Here is an 18657-nt window from a genome sequence, read left to right as displayed (position 1 = left end):
GAAAGGGCTTTATTGCCAAGTGTGCTTGGACACACAAGGAATTTCAGTGAGGGAAATAAGTATTTGATCCCCTGCTGATTTTGTAAGTTTGCCTACTTACAAACAAATGAAGGGTCTATAATTTTATGGTGGGTTTATTTTAACTGATAGACACAGAATATTAAAAAAAATCAGGGGAAAAAATGTTATATAAAGGTTATAAATTGATTTGCATTTCAGTCAGTGAAATAAGTATTTGATCCCCAAGCAAAACATAACTTTGTACTTTGTGGAGAAACCCTTGTTGGCAAGCACAGAGGTCAGACATTTCTGATAGTTGGTCACCAGGTTTGCACATGTGTCCGGATACATTTAGTCCACTCCTCTGTCAATCTTTAAGGTTTCTTGGCTGTCGCTCAGCAAATTGGAGTTTTAGCCTCCTTCACAGAGGTTCTATAGGACTAGGGTCTAGAGACTGGCTAGGACATTTAATGTGCTTCTCCTTAAGCCACTATTTGGTTGTCTTGGCAATATGTTTTGCGTCTTTGTCATGTTAAAGGCTCATCCATGACCCATCTTCAGTGACCTAGTTAAGGGGAGGAGGTTCTCGTCCAAGATTTTACGGTACATGGGCCCGTCCCTCAGCCCCTCAATGCGGTGAAGTCATCCTGTATACCTGTAGCAGAGAAAAAGCCCTAAAGCAGAATGTTTCCAACACTGTGCTTCTCTGTAGACATGATGTTCTTGGGCTCATAGTCAGCATTTCTCTCCCTCCAAACACAGGAGTCCATTTTGGTCTCACAGCAGTGCCAGCACTTTCGCCAAAGCCTTTTCTGAATCATTTTTATGTTCATTGTCAAACTTAAGACGAGCCAGGCGGGCCTTCTTGGGCAGGAGGACCTTGCGGGTGCTTCAGGATTTCAGTCTACTGTGGCATAGCGTGTTACCAATGTGTTACCAATGTTTTGCTTGCTAACTGTGTTCCCAACTGTCTTGAAATCATTAACAGGCTTCTTCCGTGTAGTTCTGGGCTGATCTTTAACATTTCTCATGATCATCTTTACCCCATTGGGGAAATATTGCAGGGAGCTCCAGAACAAGGGCATTTGATAGTTATTTTGTATATCTTCTATTTCCAAATAATCACACCAACAGTTGTCTCCTTCTCACCAAGCTTCTGTCTGTAGCCTATTCAAGGTTTGTGCAGGTCTCCAATCTTGTCGCTGACATCCTTTAAAACCTATTTGGTCTGGACCATGGTGTTGGAGAGGTTGAACTGGAAGATACAGATTCTGTTGGCAGGCATCTTTTATATACATAACAAGCTGATTTAGGAGTACTTTCTTAAAGTGACAGGACTAATCTGTGGTCCATATAGGCACATAACCAATCTGTGGAGCCAGAATTCTTGCTAGTTGGTAGGGGATCAAATACTTATTTCACTGACTGAAATGCAAATCAATTTATAACCTTTATATAACATTTTTTCCCCTGATTTTTTTTAATATTCTGTGTCTATCAGTTAAAATAAACCCACCATAAAAATTATAGACCCTTCATTTGTTTGTAAGTAGGCAAACTTACAAAATCAGCAGGGGATCAAATACTTATTTCCCTCACTGTAACTCGATACTTTTCTCTTAAAATAAATTAATTGTGAACATGGCAGGTTTCTCTATATAAAACTCAAAATCAGGGCCATTTCTATTCATTCTCCACAGTCTGCCCTCAACTTTCAGCAAAACTGATGCTTGAAAACCTGAAATATATCTTCACAATCTTTTCTCCAGTATCTTCACTACTTAACAGTAGTACAGACACATACACACAGGCACATTTTGTTGTCTACCAATATTACATTAAGTCTGTCCATAACATAACAAATATACATAAATCAGCAATTAATCCAACTGTTTGAAGCCATCTTTATTAAACTGAAGAAAACAAAGCAAATACTGAAAATTGTTCATTTGAGGTATAATAAATTCAACCAACCAGCAAACCATACAAATGTTCCAATAACAAACCTGAATTAAGTTCTTTCATACGGTCTCGAATGCTTAGCCGTGTGTGCATCCATGTTAGGCAAACACATCATTTGATATAAAAATTGGCACAAAACCTACATAGTCCCAAACATGACAAACCACGAAGAGGATTAATAGTACTAGTATGTCAAAATATCATGTACATTTTTCATCTCGCACATGCACACATATATCTTTGCCAAGTTGGCTTTGCATTCAAGAACGTAAGAAGCAAAATTGAGAGATGCTACATAAAGAGGAAAAGTATAGAGGAAAAGTACAGAAAGAGCAGCATTGAAACATACAGCACAAGCTAATATGCATGTCGTACACAGCTTAAGACATTTCCATTTCAACATGAAGATGCTGATTTCACAGCGATGCCAGCAGCAGAAGAGGCGTGTAATACTTTATATTCCTTAGTAAGGCAATATCTTTACATATAAAAGAATGGCACGTCGCTTAGCACAGTGTTAGGATTGAATGCATTACATATAAGTCCACTATTTATCATAAACACATATATACGTGTGCAGGACTTTCCAAGTGAAACTGTTAAACATTACAGTAATGTGACATAATTACCCCATCTATGCTTTACCACTAGCTTATTTGTTTATTCTGTACTATACGTGTGGGCTGTGGGGTCTAAGTGGTTTACCTTCATTCTTTTATCTGATCCTATTTGTATAATGCATGACAAAATATGTTATTATCTCAAAAATGTCCAAAATATCTGATATTTTTTCCAGCTCAAGTTCTCCAACGCAAACTGTACCATATTTTCTCTATCACAGATTACAAGCTTCAGCATCAAGTGCTTTCCTCTGGCTCATTGTTCGACAGTATTTGGTCCCAACTGTCTTAGGTGTACCTGTGTGTTTGCACACAGGTAATAACAGATAACAGAGGCTTAGCATGCAATTAAGTGACAATTTACTCCATTCTACGACACTGCAATGAAACACCAGAGTCGTAAAAAATAAATGATTAAATCAGACAATACATTTGATTAGCCTGAGCTGTTATTATGAAAACACACACATTGCCTTCCAAAAGAAATTTAAAGAAAGATTAAAGAAAAACTTCTTCGTGGACTTCTTTATAGGAATAGTTATCACAAAAAAAACAATTCTTTCATCATTTACGCACCCTCATGCCATTTCAAACCTTTATGACTTTCCTTCTTCTGCAGAACACAAAAGAGGATATTTTGAAGAACGTTGGTAACCAAACACTATTGGCCCCCATTTACTGCCATTGTCTGGACACAAAACCACAGAGTAATTTCTCAAAATATCTTGTTTTTTTGGTGAACTATCCCTCTAGCTTAAACATGCAAATTTTAGACCATTCACATACTCAAGATCTGACCAGAGATCGCAAAACACAGATCTTGTGGTCTACATAGCAAAGCCAACCACAGGTCAAGAACCAAAAAATATGGGATTTAAATTTGGCAATCTGTCCCCTTTAAAGTGTTTTGAAAGGCAATGTAGGAAAATGTACAAGAGACACCTAAAACAAGGTAGGATCCAGGATTCAAGCATCATTTGCACAGCCAGGACCAACTGAGTTTATAGTCCCCATGGCTGCCATTTCACCATCATATAACTCCATTGTTTTTCTCTAAAAACAGAGAACATGTACAAGTCACAAAAGTGCTCAAAGTAAGCTCATCTATATAACAACCAACCAGCACTTTTCTATACAAACAAACAGCATAGAATTACATTTGTGAGAAATCTGTGGGCTATGCTTCTACTGTGTAACTTAAAAAGTAAACCATTCTATAATTTTGAATAAAAATATTTTTTGACTCTCCAGTTATTATTCATTATATATTACAATGCATGATTTTATAAAATAACTAGTCAAAAGCAGCTTTTTGCCACATGTAGAGGCTGTGGTGCATTACATGATGCTATATACATGTTGTTGAATAAATTGTCCAGGCAACAATTTGAGACCCTAAAGTCCATTAAAACCAGTACAAAAATTTGGCACTTCTATCCCAGCTTGTTGGCAATGTAACTCCCATTGTAAATGTATGTAGTGTAAGAGAACTGTCTTCATCGATATAAAACTGCTGTACAAAGGTAACATTCGAAAATCTGCCATACGGTTTGCATGGCACAGCAAAGGCTACACCCTACAAGCACTTAGTGTTGTCAACATTTCCCCGGACACATTAATACAAATAAAGAGTGTTATTTGCTTGCTTCTAAACAAGCAAAACCCACAAGACAAACAGCAGAAAGGTCAACTAGGTAATGACACGTTCACTGGGCTTATATCATCACAAGTTCACAATATTTTCTAAGGATCGCAGAATATCACAGCCATATACAGTGATGTTTAAGAAAAGTATGAAACTCCACCGTTTAGACATCTGGCCGTTGTAGTTACATGAGCTGGTTAAAATGAGCAAGATTGTTCAAGCGCTCAAAATGGCTTCCATAAATCTGACAATGCTGGTTCTCGTAACAACATCAAGGCTGTTCAGAAATTTCAGTCGGAAAAAATATGGCGTCGTCCAAAGGATGACTCATCTTCTGTCAGGGCATAATTTGCTCACTTGGCCAGACCAAAAAAATTAAGCAACCCTGAAATAATGCGATAGATTTTTCCAAATATAACATTCCATATACAGCTGGGACGCTAAATCAAAATAAAATAAAAGTCTTTTTACCTCTGTGTAAACAGTTTTATCTAAAGATATGTCTGCTTTTATCTAAATCTGTTTAAATCTATTTTATAATGCCACAGCTCTAGATCTCTGTCAATGTATTATGACAAACACATCTTAAAAATTGTTCTGATAAAGTAAGCCAGCATATTCTGTATTGACTTGTTTTTTCTGTGCAACGTCATTGATTTTATATTGATAATGTGTTTAAACTCTCCCGGCAAGCAAGCTTCAGGCACTACTATGCTTCAAAACAGCCAACAGAGAAGAAACGCTTTTGGCTTCATCGTCTTTACAGCCTACAGCAGAGAAAAGCCTAGAAACATTAGCAGAATCCCGCAGCAAGCGCGATGGAATTTCTGTCCCATCATTGCTGCAACTTTGGCTTCCAGCAGTCAGAAGGTAGAACATCATCAAGCGATGACTTGCGTGACTTCACGGGGTCAGGGTCCCCAGGAGGTCGGGCGTGAGATACCCCATGGGCATGTTTGGCATGGCAGGGAGCTGTTTGTTTGGGCTGTGTGTGCACACTGATGTCTGTGGGGTAGAAGGGTTAAGGAGGAGGCTGCGCTGGCCGTCCACCTCTTGCACTACTGTATAGTCTGACACCGGTGGCAGTATTGAGGCTGGTGGAGCTACAGGCAGAAGGTACGGCATCTGGGAGACGTCCACAGGAGCCAGGTACTCTACGTTCCAGCCGTGGTTTCCTTCAACAGCCTGAGGTGGGAATGTTTGGTACCCCTGATTGGGTCCAGGGTTGGACGGCACATCGGCGGCAAGCTGCCTCGCGGTGTTCTCCGAGGTATAAGCTCCGTCGGAAAGAAGCTGGAATTGTATTTTCACGTCGTCTTTGATTTTCTTGTCGTCCTCTTTCTTTTTCTCCGGAGGGCTGTTTAGTTGCCCGGGTGAGAGTACCACCTCTCCCGCAGGTGTGAAATCGCTTACTTGGGCGTAGAAGTCCATGTTCGCCCAACTTGGTGTAGTGGGTTTAATAGGTGTCTCCGCCCCCTCAGATGTTTGAAGAGCAGTAAGGCTCGGGGTGGACGAGCTGCTCCTAGAAACCAGAGGGTGCTGGTCTCCGCGACCGGAATACCCAGGCAGAAGGGAAGCGGTGAGCATGTCTTCCGGGATCTCCGGGTCGTAGCAGCTGGCACGGCCGGAATCATCGTCGCTTTTGAAATGGATGACGTGAGAAGAACCTGAGCGGGACAGGCCCAGAAGATGCTGTGTGTCCGAACTCTCATTCTTCTCCGCGGGGTCGTCCAGGTCCAGTTGGATGAACTCCACCCATGGGTCCTCATGGTACGAGCCAGGCTTGTACATCTCCTGACTGCTCAGCAAGGAATTAAGCTGGTCTAACTTTCCATTCTGTCAGACAAGGAGAAAATGTGAAGAATTATTATGTATGGGATATTGTATTACATAATTAATTATTCTGTTGAGATTGACTTTACAGTGTTTATGTGTGTAATACATGTAATACACAGTNAAATGTTCATATATCTGAAATAATCACATGTTCAAAACAATATCTCGCAGGAATTCACAACTTTTTTACAAGATGGCTAATTCGTATGAATTTGTAAGATTATATTCTTGATAAGAAAAAACTGTCCATCTAAACATTTATTAGACAGTATTCAGAATCAGAATCAGAAAGGGCTTTATTGCCAAGTGTGCTTGGACACACAAGGAATTTGTCTTAGTGACAGGAGCTTCCAGTGCACACATACAGGTTAAAAAAGTGACAAGGCACAGGTAACAAAACGTAAACAATAAATATGTGAGAGACAATACACATTTGACAAAAAGGACAATATTAGACAAAAGGACAATAGACAGTATATTGTATTCAATCGTTGACACAGTGGACAAGAGACTGACATGAGACCGTTACGATATGAGTAATAAAAACGTATTACAAATCCAGATTATAAAACAACAAGTTACTTTCCTCATCCTCCTCATTTCACGGGGTATGCAAAACTGGAAAAAACTGGAACCCACAGCAAAAGGGGTCCATTAGTTTGGTGTTGTCTGATGTGTATGACGGACATGCTTAACTACATCATTCAGAGCCATGCTGTTGAGAGAGCTCGGTGCATTATGAAGGCCGGGTCAACACCGTTGAAGCCTTAATGTACGAGAAACAGGGGAAGAGCAGACGTCCAGCAAGCACCGAATGGGAGCTTTCTGCTAAGTGGATACAGAAGAGATAGGAACTAGATGATGGCGAAAGCAGATCAGGCAATTTGGCGAGTGCTGCTTACTTAACAACACTGCGTGATGCTGATTGAATCTGTGTCGCCCACTCTCACAGCCTGCTTGTCAGGACATTGTAAGTAATTGCCCACGAGTCCCTGTAGCCCTGTATTGTATCTTCAAGCCAATTATGCCTATCAAACTGACCGCCCTCACCATTGATTGCCTCTGTGTGCTTGTTGACCTTTATCATTGTGGGCTGTGAATGGGATGTTAAGATTTGTTTAAAGGAAGTGATGTTTACCTGGTTTCTCAAGGGTTATTGAAGAGGAGGTGACTTGATTCTTGATATTACAGTTTCAGGGTAAAATTGCTGCTTATATACGCTATGCCATCCAGACCGACCTTGCTGTTTTTCTATTCTATCTACAGTCCTATGAGGTTGTGGTTTTTTTATGATAGCCCTGCTGACAAAACTAATTTACAATGTTTAAAACTACAAACTCCCTTATGACCGAACAACTATTTACCATTAACCATTTCTTTAATGTAGTGTGTTTTGGGGCTTATACGGTTGCATCGAGCATACGTACCTGACCCGAAGTTAACTTACGGTCTGTATTTGGTTATAATATAACAATGTATTTAATATTAATATTCATTTGTATTCCTATTTTATTGTATATTAATTGTATTAAATTAAAACTACTCAACAGTTTGCTGAGGTCTACCGGAAGTTAAGTTTGGGCCACATAGTGTTTGTTAATGTTGTTGCTGCTGAAACCGTATACACTCCAGTAGGGGTATACATTACCAACACATTGCACCACAGATCCACAGAGACCAGTGGAGTTTCCATTAAAACCAATACCATTACTATTATAACCTTTAAATCTCTTAGAAATTCTTTGATGTTTTTTTTCAGCATGCATAAGAATGTGTTTCTTTATGAACTGATGAATTTAAAGAAGTGAAAACAGCAGGTATTATGGATAGAAAGTCAATTTTACCAGTAAGTTTTGACCTGGTCGGGACATTTTTTTTTTGTCCCCATGAGGAACACAGCTTAAAAATCAAACTAAATTAGGCCCATGCTTATTTGAACATGTACAATTTCAGAAAGGTTTGTGTGATGGTTAGGTTTAGAGGTTAGGCGATAGAATAGGCTACAGTTTGTAGGCCTACAGTATAAAATTAATTACGTCTATGGAAAGTCCCCATAAAACCTGGAAACACAACGGGTATGCGTGCGTACAGAAACATCTTAAACTGCTGCACTTTTTGATCTGCACACTTAATATTTAATGTTACCCGTAATGTAAGTGTTTTGCGAGCAATTTAAGGTAAACGTCTCTCTGTTTTGCATGCGTGCAGTATTAAAGTTGCACATGTAGAGACACACGTTGGTCAATACGGATATTCTAAAAGGAAACGCCGCAGACAGATTCTACACCCAGTTCTTGCCTGGGAGAAAAATGTTAGGGGGGCTCAAAATGGGAGAGCAAAGCGGACTAGAATAATAGATGCGTGCTCGCCATCTGTTGGTGGATTTCAGTATGAGAGCATACGACACTTTATACTGGTTTATAAAAACTAGAACTTTGTTATTTTAAAATTTGATACATGTGAATACAAATGAATACATAAATAGTAAATAAAAAATAAGTATAATATAATAAAAAAGTGAATGATTGAATGCACATTCATGTAAGTCAAAACTTTATTTGATTTGATCTTGGTCACAAACATACTTCCCACATACCTTCTTTGACACAACATACATTTTGCATACAGTTTTTTTCAGGTCTTCCAGGTGATAAAACATTTCCCAGAAAACTTTCATTAAGTAGGCCTATGTAAAACGTTCCAAACAATTCTCCCCAAGCCAACCGTGACCTAACCTTTACCAATACCAATAACTATTAATAAATGTGTAGCATATGTTAGATGTTTTCATCATTTCTTTATGATCCATTAACTGTAATATAAAGTATGTTATGTCAGTGTTAGTAACAAGATTAAAATAAAAAACAATTCCAGAGATTTCTCTTTATGTTGTATTCAAACAGTGTTTGGTTCTAGTTTGATCAAAATTTCTCTGCCTACTTCCAAATAACCTTTCATACAACTTTCATATAGAATAGCATCTTTTTTGAATATCAGATTAAAACACTTCTTATATTACCCAATATGTTTGCATAGTAACTTCTTTTGGGTTTATCAAAGAGTGCAGAATGTTACATGGCCTTTGCCCTCCGCTCTACGTGGACTAACATCTGACAGGCACCACTAGGACATAGTTTCTGCACCTGCCTTCATAAAAGCCACATAAAGCCTATAGAGGCGAAAAACCATCACATGACTACACCCGACACACTCTCAGGAGGAATCAGACACTGGACTAGTTTGTTGCCCCACCGATTTAATACAAATAACAAGATGTCAACCTTATGCTTTTCAGATGTTTCTTAGTTGACTCTGATAACATAATTTTTAAGACCCAATTTGGAAATCGAATTTCAAAATCCAGTGCCGCCACACACTGAGGTGTAAATACTAGTTGGCAAGCACAATCCAAAGCACTGACCAGCAGTTTACTTCTCCTGTCACACTCAACTCGTGGTACCTGCTGGTCAGACTCAGATCGGCTGCGACAGCTGTCATTCAGCTGGGGGGGCGGTACGTCACTGTCAGGTCTCTCTTATCTGATTTTCCTCCCCCCTCAGGCCCTGTCAGTGTCAGGAGGCCGGAAGTGCCTCCTCACACTGTCAGAGACCTGCCGAGTGCCCTTTGCCCTCCTCAGAAAACAGCTGTCGTCAGTGTCAGCATCAGCTGACCGAGGGAGAGTCTGCCCCCTGCTGTCAGCTGTACTGAACTTTTCACCTCAAGTGCTTAGCTCAAGGCTTTTTCATGACTGGTGGCTCATTGAGGGCAACCTGACCGAAGTCTACCTGGCTGAGTTGGACTTGACCCACATCAACCTGTTGTTGGCCGTGTTGGTGACCCTCATGACGATGCTGTTGGGGTTGCCTCTCCAGTGTGTCTTGGTGATGCCGATGATGGTGGTGGTGACCATGATGGTGGTGGTGACCATGATGACCATGATGGTGACGATCGGGCTCTCCATTGGTACGCTCTTCTTCTGCTATTACACGAGTCTCCTCAGGTTTGTCATCTGCTGTTTTGTTGCACTCCTCGAGTTCAGATGAAGTCTGAAATGAAATGAATTAAAGTTTCCACTTATTTCCAACACTAAAAAATTCAGTGAAAATGAACATTTTCTGGCAGCTGGGACGCCAGAAATAAACAGCAAAATAACAGTTTTTGTAAAATGTCCCTGTTTCTCTTGTAAATGTGCGGTCTTTTTCTGTTTTTTTTTTACCGTATTTCAAAAACACATGAAAATCTGTAAAATTACACTTTTTTACATTATATGTGGAAAATCTGTGAAAAAATATATAACAGAAAAATTCTGTAAAATAAAATCCTTTTTGTGTTAAAATACTAATTTAAGTGTAAAAGCTTTGTTAGTTTGATCAGATTCTTTTGGGTCAACGAGTGGCTTGAGTTTGGGGTGGAGATTTTTTGTCCATCCAATGGCAAATGGGATGGGTGTGGCCTATTTGGCTTTTAAAATAAAGAAGTGTTTACCTCCATGTCGCACTCTCCACAAATACGTTTACAATTAGTACTTCTTATAGACTCCTCCACGTATGGGTAACTCAGGATGGTGTAAGGAAGAGATAGATGGTAAGTGAGTCGGCCACACCTGTCAGAAAAGAGTATTTAGTGAAATATTGATAAAGTAATAAAATGATTGCATTGTGGGTTTATCAGGTAAAATAAACTGGATGATGTTCCAAACCTGTCATAGATCAAAATGTCATCCTTCACAGCGTTTACCGCCTGCCAGATGTCAGGCTGGTTGGGGTCTTGGCCGTACAGCGTGATACTCTCAGACAACCTTTCCTTGAGCAAGTGGTGGAGCCGTTGGGACCTTTCCTCTCTGTTGTTTACCACCATGTAAGTTATGTTTACATAGCCTTGGTTCTCCAACTTCAGGAGCAAGCCGTTCACCCTTGAAGAACATTCAACAAGTTGTATAAGGAAAATACTCCGTGTAAACAGTACAGAGAGAACAGATCAAAATGTGACCTGATAAGGCTTTGAAAAACAAGGTCATGTCTGATCGTAATGTCATATAATAAGTGGTTGTCAGACTTTTTTATTATTATAAATGGGTTTGCATTGCTGTTATTTTCAGCGACTCACTTTGATGCTTGCTCCAAGCAGAATAATCAGCTGGCCTGGAGGTAAGCAACCACTGTAACCCGTCCGAGAGCTTCCTTCATGGGCTCTGCCTCTCCTATGTTCCACACGGGGGGGAGTTTACAGCGGGCTCCGTCTCCTTCGCTCTCTGCGCTGCAGCCCGCTAGCAGGCAGAGAGCCAGAGTAAGGCTAAGTGCCTTCCACATGCCTCCAACCAACAGACCCACTGACCTAAAGACAAAGATGATGAGCAGTGAGACTGCAAGCAGAGACTACAATGGTAGACTTGAAATGTTTAATACAATTCTAACCAAAGTAAGAGTAATATATGTTTTATTTTATTATATTATTTATTTATTTACTTATTATATTTACTTGCCTTTTATTTTATTTATTTTATCACATTCTTTTTATGTGATTTATTTTATTCTATTTCATTATTTTATTTTATTTATTGAAAATCATAATGTAAAAATATGTTTTTTTATCATTTTTAATTTGGACTTTTTTCCAAAATTTTGTTTTATTCGATTTCATTTCCATAGCATTTTTCAGACTAGTTCCATGCAGCTTTGCAGAGTTAGCATAAAGGAAACAAACTCCTTTTCAGCCTTTTTTGGTCAGGACCATATATTTTGGTCAGGAGCCAAAATAAATCAGGTCGAGCAACACAAAACATGCTGTCTGTTCAGCAATTACCTAAACCTGCAGTCACAAGGATATACTGAAAGTTTGTTGAGTATCTGGACAAATTCCATAGTCCATCCTGATACTACTAAACCATTTGCTTTTGGCATTTATCAATTTAATGTTCACAAAATGGTAAGTTATTAAACGTTATCAAAGTAACACCCATTTATCAAAGAAAACTGTAATAGACATTACACGCAAAGATTTATTTTTTTACAAAATAATTAAAAGGACAAAATCTTATTATGTCACATAATTCTTGAGTGCACTTACGTGTTCACTTAAAATCCTTCAGCAGTGATCCTCACTGAGCTGCCTTTAGACGAAAACAACTCACTGCAGCACGGCTCCTCCTATTTATACTCCTCTTGTTTTTCCTGACTCAAAGCAGGGCAAAGTTCCCCGTGTCCCTGTTTCAAAAAACTGTAATAGCTCACGTATTCACTCCAGGAGACTGATGCATAAACAATGAATATGTGTACCTCCAAAATGCGTTCGAGTGGAGCTGAAAACCAATCAACTGGGTTATAAATGTTTTCGTGTCTTTGCATAAGTCTGTTTTGTTTTCTCAGCGCATCTTATTGAGGGAATCAAAAACAACCAAATTCTAATACCAAAGTTGTTTTTTTCTCTTTGTTAAAAAGTATCCAGAAAATAAATGGTTAATGTACACTGCATTCCAGACTTATGTTTTGCTAAAGAGCGGGGGAGGGGTGCATGTAACATTGACAAGTAACCACAAGTAATTATTTATCAGAACCCTGTAACTGAAAATCATTTATAGAGATCTGTTTGTTTGTCTTTGATCCATGTATTTACACGTTTCTACATGCTTAGTGTAGACTGCTTGCTTTCTTGTGTTAATCTTCACATGATTCCTGACACTGTTTGTGCAGCAGTGCACAGCTGAGTTAGTGTCAGCACTTTTCTTGCTGAGATGAAACTTTGAGAGCTTCCTGTCTCATCGCTGAACTTTGGTAAACAACCCGATTCTGTCTAAACTGAAGAAACAATGATTTAAAAAAAAAGATGTGTTTTCTTATGGAAGATGGCGCTTAATACTTTCATAACCATTCAAAGTTCTTTCTGACATTTAGACAACCACTATGTGTGTCCTTGAACAATTTATCACGCAGTTAATCTTCAAAATCAGGTCTCATGATCTGTTTAGTAAGCATTAAAAGGACACATTGACCTCCTAGTGATGCAATTTAGATACACACATAAGATTTAAAGTGTCTGGCTAGATCATGGTTAACTTGAGGAAACTATTATAAAGGCATTTTTTATGATTAACTAAAACAATGGAAAGAGAAAATAATGAAAATAATCATTGGACAGTTCAAAAATGTAATATTATTAAAGGGATTTGACTTTCTTCAGCAGAACACTAAAGAACATATTTTAAAGAATATCTTCATTGCCACGTGACGTCATTAAGCGATGTCGAAGGCCATCTCAACTTGAACGAACCTTACAAGGCAGCGTTCATTTTGTGTCCTTCATCGGCCTCTTTTGAATAATACATGAAGTATCTCCTTCATGTCTTCCAATCACCCACAAACCTTGGTGCACATTCCAAAAACATCACTCTTGATATTCTGCAGCAGGTGCTTCTCAAATGGAAGGATGTACGGCTTAATAACATGAACAGTTTAGAATTATGTGTTTAATTTTTCAAAAAATAAAAGACAGCACAAATAAATTAATTTCTGAAATGAAATTGGGCAAGTTTAATATCAGCTCGTTTCCCACAGTGTTTTGGGAATCTATGTAAAGAATTGGTCTTCGATGGCACCTGATGACGTGCCAGCCGAGATGTTCAGCTTTTTACTAGGACACCTCCATTGAGAATCCCCCATCTGACTGATCCTGTTCAGTTAATGTTTTTCATTCTAGGAGAATCATTTGTAAATTGGTCTAAGTTAAACTGGCAATGGTTTATCATATTTGTGACCCTGGACAACAAAACCAGTCTTATGGGTCAATTTTTTGAAATTGAGATTTTTACATAATCTAAAAGCTGAATAAATAAACTTTCTATAGATATATGAGTTGTTAGAATAGGACAATATCTGGCAGAGATACTCTGATAATAATACAGAGATAATCTGAGAGCACACAAAAAAATCAAAATATTGAGAAAATTGCCTTTGAAGTTGTTAATCAGGGGCACTGTAGCAGGCCATCCACTCACAAAAACAAAGTTTTTTTATATTTAAGGCAGGAAATTTACAAAATATCTTCATGGAACATGATCTTTACTTAATATCCTAATGATTTTTGGCATAAAAGAAAAATCGATAATTTTGACCCATACAATGTATTTTTGTCTTTTACTAAAAATGTTCCCGTGCTACTTAAGACTGGTTTTGTGATCCAGGGTCACATTTATCCTCTCTGTAAATAAAAGAAATAACATTAAAAAAAATCAGTAACCAAATCTTAGTTCTTCCTAGACATTGTGCTTAAAGGTATCAGGCTTATGTAATATACAATTTTGTGTCCTGCTTTTTTAATGTTATCTTGCATGCAGTCTATATGTACTGATAAATTTAGCATAAATAAGTTTAGTGGGTTAGCGAGGATTGAAACCCCTCTGGTACTGGGATGTGCAATCTCAGTATCACCTCGGGAGGGCAGTATAGCGCCTTTTCAAACTGTCAAAAATGCAGATGATGAAAAAATAAATATTAATAGATGCCTCACAGAAGCTGAAATGCTTACACAAGTGTTTTCGGCTTTTATCATGCAGTGTATGCAAAGGGTATGCCAATTATATTTGTCAGGATATATATTTATATAGTATTGTTATACGCGATAGAGTCTTTTCGCGGTGATTTCTGGGAACTTGAGGCCAGAGCGCAAGCGACCGCCCTTTTCCGACGAGCGTAGGAAAAACAGCACATTGATCGCTTCAGGCCTGCGACGCACATAAACAGCTGCATTGAGCATCAAAGGCTCATCTGGGGTAAGTACTCCGAAGTGTTATGCGATCTGTGTCACCTATAGTTCAGCCGAATTGGAATATGTCTGATTAAAAGTGCATTTTAATGCGCGATTTGATGACGTAACGACAATGGTCCAAAAAACAAATGGCGAGTGCGTAACTAGTCATAGGCCCAGCGTGGAAGTTACATGAAGCGGACTGGGGAACGCTACTGCTTGTGTTATTTTTCTGTAGAATGTTTATACGGTACAGTGGCTTTGCGTGGCTTTTGCAGCAGTTAAATTCGCTCATCTTGCGTGTGGAGTTTCTGTGTAGAAATGCGCGCTTTTTCTGCATGCGGCTCAAATATGATCGCTACACTGTGGATCTGCTGGCATATGGGCCATTACAATGTACAGTATGTGAGAAACTTGCTTTCAAAATAATCTGTCAGAATAATATTTGCAGCTCACTGTTATAACGGTTAATGGATTATGGAATCGGAATTGTGTTCAGTTTGTGTTTTAAATGATGTCAATATGTGTTTGCGTATTTATTTTGCATGCATTTGCTTCCTAGCTGTAATACCAGCATATTAAAATTCCTTGCGTATATTTTATGTCAAATTACATTTTGTCATTCTTAGGACTTACATGAGCAGGGAAAGGGCTGAATCATGTCTGTTGATGGAGATGTTGATGACTGTGGGCACGAGTTTCCAGCCCATTACAAAGTGATGCTTGACAAACTGAATGAGCAACGTCAGCTGGATCAGTTCACAGATATCACTCTCATTGTGGATGGTAAGATTGCCTGGCAGTGCATATGTCACTTCAGTGCCTTTCTGCAAAATGTTGTAAGGTTAAATATTTGGTGTTGCTGATGACGGCCTTTATTTGGACAGGACATCAGTTCAGAGCTCACAAAGCTGTACTAGCTGCCTGCAGTCAGTTCTTCCACAAATTCTTTCAAGACTTCACTCAAGAGCCTCTAGTGGAGATTGAGGGTATGTAAACAGACATACAACTTTGTGAGAAGTGTCTGTGAAACATGGAAATATGCTTAAAGAGATATCGGTCCCCATGCAATTCAAGTACAGTGACAACACGGTTTACATTTTGACGCTATGAAAATTATACAATGTTGTTTATTATTTTTGTATTAAACAGGGGTTAGCAACACCGCTTTCCGCCACCTGATGGAGTTCACATACACCGCTACATTAGCTGTTAATGGTGAGGCAGAAGTCAATGATGTCTGGAGAGCTGCAGAATATCTTCAAATGCAGGAGGCTATCAAAGCTTTAGATAACAGGTTACTCACCATAGTAGTTTTGGAAAGTTTGCTTCTGCCATCTTTTAGAAATAAAATTTTTCAATAAATGTTTATTTCTTCTACCCAGAAGGAATGGTACCACCTCATCAAACTCGCCACAAGGCCTAGCTGGAAAGAGCAAAGCTAAGAAAAGGAAGATTGCGGAGACCTTCAATGTGATCACAGAGACCCTCCCTTCTGTAGAATCTGAATCGGTTGAAATCGAGGTAGAAGTTGGCGAGGACCATATTGAGGTGGAGGAAAGTGGTTTGGTGGAAGTGGTGGATGCTGCCAGGACTACTGCCGAACCCTCCTCAGATGACTCTGCTTTGGCCTTGTTGGCTGACATCACCAGCAAGTACCAGCAAGGAGAGCAGACGCTCCACGTGGTTAAAAAAGAGGATGATTCAGTGGTCGTGCAGGAAGAGACTGTGATGGCCTCCAAGACGCTTGAGAATATCGAAGTGGTGGAGGTCCAGATTTCTCAGCTGGACAATCTTTTCCGTTGCGACAAGTGCGATCGCTGCTTCAAGCTGTATTACCATCTCAAACAGCACATGAAGAGTCACACAGCTGCCCCGGAAAGGGGCTTTGTTTGCAGGCACTGTGGAAAAGCGTACGCCCGTGAAGGAGCCCTTAAGCAGCACCTAAATAATTACCATTTCGAGGCAGAGGAACAGTCTCGACGGCAGAAAAAGAAAGTACACGTTTGTGAATATTGCGAAAAGCAATTTGACCATTTTGGACACTTCAAAGAGCATTTAAGGAAGCACACTGGTATGTGTGACTGTTTATTTTTACAAAGAAGTTTACTTTTTATGCTGTAAGTTAAAATGCTGCTAATGTTTTTATCATGTAATAGGTGAGAAACCCTTTGAGTGTCCAGAATGCCATGAACGTTTTGCCAGGAACAGTACACTGAAGTGCCATATGTCAGCCTGTCAAAATGGCTCTGGTGCCAAAAAAGGCAGAAAAAAATTATATGAATGTCAGGTTGGTCACATTTCAACTATGGATGTGTTATGTACCAATAAAAAGCATATTTAATTAGAAAGCAAGCCTTATTTAAAAGTTTTTCAGGTGTGCAATGGGGACTTTTATTTTGAATCAGCCCACGCCCTCATTTGTTTTTCTGTCTTGTTCTTCAGGTGTGCAGCAGTGTTTTTAATAGTTGGGATCAGTTCAAGGACCATCTGGTCACCCACACGGGTGAGAAACCCAACCACTGCACAATCTGCGATCAGTGGTTCACGCAACCCCGAGACCTCCAAACCCATCTACTAGAATTCCACGGCTTACAGCAAAAGGTCATTGTCACGGAGGAAGTAATTATTGCAGACCCAACCACAGTCTTAACCATGGCAGAGGTGGAGGAGGGTTATTCTGAGGATGGTATGAGGGTGGAACATATTACCGTGGAACCGATGGACGTTGTTGCTGTCGAGGAGACTCTTGTGGTGGAGGAGGAGACAACGCTACAGGCTTCTCCGTCTGTGGGCGGGGTGGAAGAGGCAGTGGTTTTACAAGTAGAGGACGAGAGACTAAGAGAACAGCCAGTGGAAATCCACATAGAACAGGTGACTGTATCTGACACAGCAGACTCTGAAATTCAACCAGAGGCTGTGGACAGTTTGAATGAAAATGTTGAGATTGCGAATGTATGAGAGGCCTTGATGCTTTAACCAGATCTGTTTTTTCCACCCTTAATTCTGTCATAAATGTGCAAAGGCACTTGGTAAGTGTGATGTCATCCAGAAAAAAACTGATTGTTTCCAGTTTTGCTCTTCTCAAAGGGCTCACCAGGAAAACTGTGTTTTTGATATGATCTTTGAGTTTGATCAAAGGTTTGTTATGCTTTCAACATGTTGTGGATAGGAACGATTGTAAGAGGTGCAATTTGTTTCAGGAGTAATGCATGTCGCCATGACTGTTTTGGGGTGGAGGAAATGTGATTTTTTTTGTAAGTTATGTTTATGTGTGTAAGAAACGTATTTTCTTAAAAGAATTAACTGATTGCCCGCAACTGGTTCAGAAATGCTAAAAATGCAATTATGGCTTGTTTCTAAATTTTCTTAGTGCTAAATTACAATGGTCAACTTTCCATTTTCATTCAGATAAGCAAAAACTGAATGTCCACATCTTCATTTTTTAAAAAGCAAGTTTGCTTTTGGGCTGTACAGAGCAATAAAATCATGTACGAAATGTTTCTCCCCACATATCACGTTGAGGCATGTTCAGTAGTGAGACTGTTCAGTAGTGCCGTTTAATGTGAATCTGAATTAAAATAATTGTATTGTTGATAAAACGTCGGTAGTTGCTGGATGTCATTATACACACTGGTGTAAATTGACTACAGTATCACCTTCACCTCCAAATGTCATTGCAGTATTAAAGTTCAGATTTTTCTAGGAAGGGAAAAACAATCACAAACGATCAGGACCCTGGATAGTTCCAAGTTACACGAACAGTTACTGTTTGCTTTTTAAAGAAATTGTTCTTTGTAATGACGTTTTTATTACATACCACATTGTCTATCCGCCAAAAATATGTGTATATTT

The 18657-nt window shown here is 39.2% G+C and overlaps 3 protein-coding genes across 8 annotated transcripts; 1 reads left to right on the top strand and 2 right to left on the bottom strand.

Annotated features, from left to right (window-relative positions):
* Nucleotides 1-2914: 2914 nt before the first annotated feature.
* Nucleotides 2915-8680, bottom strand: LOC130568324 (growth hormone receptor-like). Its single transcript, XM_057357110.1, has 2 exons — nucleotides 8660-8680; nucleotides 2915-6063 (listed from the first exon to the last, which is right to left on the bottom strand). Exons 1-2 carry the CDS (start codon nucleotides 8678-8680, stop codon nucleotides 5131-5133), a joined length of 954 nt encoding a protein of 317 aa, XP_057213093.1. The 3' UTR covers nucleotides 2915-5130.
* On the bottom strand, nucleotides 8600-12257 carry selenop (selenoprotein P). Its single transcript, XM_057356364.1, has 5 exons — nucleotides 12130-12257; nucleotides 11170-11397; nucleotides 10763-10975; nucleotides 10549-10666; nucleotides 8600-10109 (listed from the first exon to the last, which is right to left on the bottom strand). The coding sequence occupies exons 2-5, from the start codon at nucleotides 11370-11372 to the stop codon at nucleotides 9510-9512; spliced, it is 1134 nt and encodes a 377-aa protein (XP_057212347.1). The 5' UTR covers nucleotides 11373-11397; nucleotides 12130-12257; the 3' UTR covers nucleotides 8600-9509.
* Nucleotides 12258-14724: 2467 nt separating this feature from the next.
* Nucleotides 14725-18640, top strand: znf131 (zinc finger protein 131). 6 transcript variants are annotated; one of them, XM_057356358.1, is made up of 7 exons: nucleotides 14725-14827; nucleotides 15432-15588; nucleotides 15690-15791; nucleotides 15955-16099; nucleotides 16188-16876; nucleotides 16962-17092; nucleotides 17248-18639. In XM_057356358.1, the coding sequence occupies exons 2-7, from the start codon at nucleotides 15462-15464 to the stop codon at nucleotides 17761-17763; spliced, it is 1710 nt and encodes a 569-aa protein (XP_057212341.1). In that variant the 5' UTR covers nucleotides 14725-14827; nucleotides 15432-15461; the 3' UTR covers nucleotides 17764-18639. The 6 variants fall into 6 exon arrangements, with proteins under 6 accessions (XP_057212341.1, XP_057212343.1, XP_057212340.1 ...); XM_057356360.1 differs by lacking the exon at nucleotides 14725-14827 and adding an exon at nucleotides 14926-15203 and having other exon boundaries at nucleotides 16191-16876; nucleotides 17248-18640; XM_057356357.1 differs by lacking the exon at nucleotides 14725-14827 and adding an exon at nucleotides 14927-15198.
* The last annotated feature ends 17 nt before the right edge of the window (nucleotides 18641-18657 follow it).

Source organism: Triplophysa rosa, linkage group LG17, assembly GCF_024868665.1.
Source record: "Triplophysa rosa linkage group LG17, Trosa_1v2, whole genome shotgun sequence".
Lineage (NCBI taxonomy): Eukaryota > Metazoa > Chordata > Actinopteri > Cypriniformes > Nemacheilidae > Triplophysa > Triplophysa rosa.
This window is presented reverse-complemented; position numbering and strand designations above follow the sequence as displayed.

Bases quoted from the DNA above. Each gene is read 5' to 3' on its own strand.
- LOC130568324 (XM_057357110.1), bottom strand. From the start codon at position 8,680: ATGTATGTTGTGTCAAAGAAG. The intron at 6,064-8,659 runs GTATGTGGGAAG...CTTGTCTGACAG, and splicing joins TGTATGTTGTGTCAAAGAAG to AATGGAAAGTTAGACCAGCT.
- znf131 (XM_057356358.1), top strand. From the start codon at position 15,462: ATGTCTGTTGATGGAGATGTTGATGACTGTGGGCACGAGTTTCCAGCC. The intron at 15,792-15,954 runs GTATGTAAACAG...TGTATTAAACAG, and splicing joins GCCTCTAGTGGAGATTGAGG to GGGTTAGCAACACCGCTTTC. The intron at 17,093-17,247 runs GTTGGTCACATT...CTTGTTCTTCAG, and splicing joins AAAAATTATATGAATGTCAG to GTGTGCAGCAGTGTTTTTAA.